The sequence below is a fragment of the Oncorhynchus gorbuscha genome, linkage group LG11 (assembly GCF_021184085.1).
Source record: "Oncorhynchus gorbuscha isolate QuinsamMale2020 ecotype Even-year linkage group LG11, OgorEven_v1.0, whole genome shotgun sequence".
Taxonomy (NCBI): Eukaryota; Metazoa; Chordata; class Actinopteri; order Salmoniformes; family Salmonidae; genus Oncorhynchus; species Oncorhynchus gorbuscha.
Window position 1 is genome coordinate 56,603,477 of NC_060183.1, and position 4,282 is coordinate 56,607,758.

Here is a 4,282-nt window from a genome sequence, read left to right on the forward strand (position 1 = left end):
GTAGTCCAAAAGAAGTACAGCCAGTTTCATCCATGTGACCTCTTCTTACTCAAACATACAAATTCATAGCAGCAGGTAGAGCTCCAGGAGGACCTCCCTCTCCAAAAAAAGCAAGTTATGGAGATTTGTAGTTCTGTGAACTGGTTGTAGTTTTTTTTTTTTTTTTTTTTTATCTTCCCACCCTTTCAACCAACCAACATTGTCCTCTGTCATTTGTCTGTCAGCAGACCCCCCCCCCGCACTTCATTTCCACCCCCATTCCCCTATTCTGGTGATTGATTCAGAGATCATCGCTCAGGTTCAGACTCTAGGGCTAGGACCCTCTTGCGCTCACGACACTGCTTCTTGTGGGCGGGCCAGTCCCTCTGCTGGCATTGGGAGCCACAGTAGCGAGCCACCTGACAGCGGCCACAGATGTTGAACTCTCTAAGCTGTGGGCAGATGGAATACAAAGTCAAACTGGTGGAAAGACACTGTACTGAGACTTATATTAAACACCTCAAAATAGCAACAATAATCTATGTCAGCCTCTGATCACAAATATCCTCAAAGCCATGTACTTCAGCACTCCCTTCCCAAGAGTGAGTATAGAGTGAAAATAACAGAAAGCAGAATATATGGGTAGCAGTACATACTCTCCTCTCGATGAGCGAGCAGGGTGGGTAGTGACACTCATAGTAAGTACAGGAGCACTCCTCCTCCTCCACCAGCTCTCCGTTAGCATTGTAATAGCGGGTACGACTGAGCTCCAGGTACTGCTCCTCTACGGGGTCAGCTGGTACCTGCTGGATGGCTAGCCAGTACAAAGACTGCTCTCTACAGGGATAGAAAAAAAGACCCGTTCAAAGTTATGTTCTGACAAGTGAAACATGTAAATGGACAAGTAATACCAGGCCAAGTCTGAATAACCTTGTATTTTCTCAATATTATGTTGTCATTTCCTCAGTAAAGAAGTGATGAATGCTAGGAGAGCAGAATGTAGCTCTAGTAATTGTAGTGGAGAAGTGATGAATGCTAGGAGAGCAGGATGTAGCTCTAGTAATTGTAGTGGAGAAGTGATGAATGCTAGGAGAGCAGGATGTAGCTCTAGTAATTGTAGTGGAGAAGTAATGAATGTTAGGAGAGCAGAATGTAGCTCTAGTAATTGTAGTGGAGAAGTGAAGAATGCTAGGAGAGCAGAATGTAGCTCTAGTAATTGTAGTGGAGAAGTGAAGAATGCTAGGAGAGCAGAATGTAGCTCTAGTAATTGTAGTGGAGCAGAAGCGCACAGCTGCAATACCTTTGCTTGCTGGAGATCTCCTCTGATTTAGGGCTCCAGCCCAGGGGGACCAGTCGCAGGTTGTCCAGACGGTTATCCACTGTAACAGAGTTTATGTGGACTACTTGGAAGCTGGGAGCGATGCCTCCTCTGTGTTTCTCCCTGGATAAACATTCAAATCGTCTTATGACTCAACTGGTCTGCCAGCATCACACACTGAATATGAAGCATGCAGTTTGTTAGATAAAGGCAAAAAGCTGCCCTAACCGACAGACTATGAGGATGTATTTAGTTGCAGATTTTGGAGATGGGACACCAACTCACCAGAGCAGCTCGTGCAGTGGCCTGCCAGCCCAGCGCCCTTTGCCAATGTCGAAGGCATAAGCAAAGATCTTTGCCCCATTGCCGTCTGCATCTACCTCCATGCGTGCCTGAAAAATATGGTGTAACATTGATTTATTTATCCAAGGCCTCATAGTCAAGACAAGTCCAGTTGTTTTTACCAGGGCCAGGCCAGGATAGCGTGGGAATGGTCTGAGTATAACAACCCTCGCACAAAACCTCCACATAAATCCTAACCCTCTTACCTCAAAAGCATAGTTCTCCACCAATGGTATGTCCTGTTCATCAATCAGTGTGTACTTTGTCTGCAAAATAATGGACAGTTATTGCCACATGTAATGCGAGTTTACACTATTATTGTGTGGGATTAAAAACAATGGGGCAAGATTACAACAATGAGTTGTGTGAGATGACCTAACACATGTGATGGTATAATCAATATCCTGAGTCAATTTGCTTTGAGTATGTTAGCAATCATTTAAAAACAGAAGCATTTTGAGGAAACATAGCTATCGATCACACTGACTGGCACGCAAAAGCACTTGTAAGTCGCTCTGGATAAGAGCGTCTGCTAAATTACTTAAATGTAAATGTAAAGTGTTGATGGACTATTATATATGGTCTCTAGATGGATTAATGTACCAGGGGTCACTCCATTACACGTGATATGTCCAAGTGGTTCTCATTTCTACAAGTGACATTTCAATGTTTACCAACTGTCCTAGCTAAAAACAAGAAGACACAAATATTAAAGTCACTTCAAATTCGTCTGGTAAAAACTGTTTGACGTAGCTAAACAAAACACTAGCTAGGGGTAACGTCAGTTACAGGTCAATAATAATGGAACATAGACGAAGTTTGACAGCCTTCAAATGTAAAGACAAAACAATAAGATTGTTTAAACAATAATAATACCGTAGTTAGCTAAAACACAAAAGGTAACAAACGTTACTTGAGAGCTGTCATGCCGGTGTTCCTGGTAGAGCGTGGCAATGGCTTCCTACTACTTCGCTAGCCAGTGTCGCCAGTTAGCTACATTACAATTTGCTTGACCGTTTGTGAAGTGTGCATTTGGAGGCCAGGATATGTTTTACTTTTTTTAACATTGACCCATAACATCGTTGCGTCCATAAATTAGCTAGTTAGCTACGAACGTCGGTTAAATGTAGCTAGCTTCAGCATGGCTAGCTAATTAATAGGTTGTTCTGGGCGGCTTCGAGAGAAGACGAATCCAGCGAAACATTTATATTAGACCACCTACAATTCTAAAAAGATCCACGACTTATGTCTGTCTGTTTTCATATTCGATGCCAGCCATCACCTATCTCAACGAGCCATTTTGTAAGCACTTTTGTGATCCCCTCCCTTCTTGTCGCACACATGGCAGCCCCTGGATCCAGCTCACCTTCCCGGCCACACGGCCAAGTCGAACAATCCCGAGCTTGAAATCCGACATTGGAAGAGCGGTCGATCAAGGGGAGAAATGTAAGAACAGGTGAGGCGATCTACTCGTGTACAAGTCGTCAGGGCGACCCCCCAGACCCGACTTACTGCCAGTTTGGTTAAATAGGGTCAATCGATGTCCGAATTTGGTCCTCCCCACCGGCTAACAAACCTCCGTGACACACCGCTGGCGTAGAAGAAAGCCAGGCAAGATTTGGGGGAGGGTTCGAAGAAGCTAAACATTTTTCAACCACTGAGAATACTGCTTTGAAAAGCTTCAATCCAATCCAAAAAAGCGTTACATATTTTGTGTTCTTAATCTATTGTCCTATCCGATTCTCCAATCAAAGACGGGGATTTATTTTGAGCACCACCCATTTCTCTCCTGACGCCATCACGTTTCTATTGCTTGTTCCTGTGTATTCCGACAGTGAGCTGTCATTTTAGCGCGAAAACAGAAGCGGTAGGATTGCCGGGTGCCAGACAGGAGTTGCCCATGGATGGAAAGAACCCTTGGATTACCCTGCCCTGTTTTATGTGATTGTAATCCCTGTCCGATTCCGAGTAGATTTAGAGTAGGCCTAGCTATTCGATTCAGAGTAGATTTCTACACTCGGATTATAGTCTTCTGCGTTATTTAGTCCAGTGGTCCTCAAACCTAGACATTTCGCAATTGTATTGTAGCCTTGACCTAACTCACCTGGTTCACATAGTCAAGGGTTTGAATTTTTGTTGACAATTTAAAACTGGTGTGCTAGTTGTGGAATAGTTCAAATGTCTGGGAGTCCCTGAGGAGAACCCCTTATTTAATCCACCAGACAGGTGGTTGTTTCCTCCTTCAAAATAAAAACGATTCCATTTTTAATGCAACTGTTTTTATCCCCCTTTCCCTTTTTGTTCATTTTATTTCCGTCAATGGAAATGTATCTCTGAAATTGCACTTTAAATACATTTGATATTATGTTTATTTAGGCCTAAGTAAAATGGCCAAAAGTGCTAGGCATAGACTAGAAACCAAGATTAGCCTACACGTTTACTGTGGGGTTTACAGTAAGCCATTTATTTTATAAAACGTTCTAATGCCACGTTGAAATCAAGTTGGAAACTCGGAACCTCCGAGCTAAAATGAAGGTAAATTATTTGCATAGAGCTTCCTAATGGTTTATTCTGATACTTCCCAAATCAGAAACTCCAGGCAGTCCTATCAGAGTTTCGGACATGAAGTGAATGACCCCCGGT

At 43.3% G+C, this 4,282-nt stretch overlaps 1 protein-coding gene across 1 annotated transcript; it reads right to left on the minus strand.

The window, feature by feature from the left end:
* Positions 1-258: 258 nt before the first annotated feature.
* zmynd19 (zinc finger, MYND-type containing 19) lies at positions 259-3,354 on the minus strand. The gene is made up of 6 exons (XM_046368200.1): positions 3,006-3,354; positions 1,846-1,905; positions 1,583-1,689; positions 1,280-1,420; positions 636-816; positions 259-431 (listed from the first exon to the last, which is right to left on the minus strand). The coding sequence occupies exons 1-6, from the start codon at positions 3,054-3,056 to the stop codon at positions 288-290; spliced, it is 684 nt and encodes a 227-aa protein (XP_046224156.1). The 5' UTR covers positions 3,057-3,354; the 3' UTR covers positions 259-287.
* Between the last annotated feature and the right edge of the window lie 928 nt (positions 3,355-4,282).

Excerpts from the sequence above, each read along its gene's own strand:
- zmynd19 (XM_046368200.1), bottom strand. The coding sequence starts at position 3,056 with ATGTCGGATTTCAAGCTCGGGATTGTTCGACTTGGCCGTGTGGCCGGG. Across the intron at positions 1,421-1,582 it reads CCACTGCACGAGCTGCTCTG|GGAGAAACACAGAGGAGGCA; the intron begins GTGAGTTGGTGT and ends ATGTTTATCCAG. Across the intron at positions 432-635 it reads GCTCGCTCATCGAGAGGAGA|CTTAGAGAGTTCAACATCTG; the intron begins GTATGTACTGCT and ends ATCTGCCCACAG.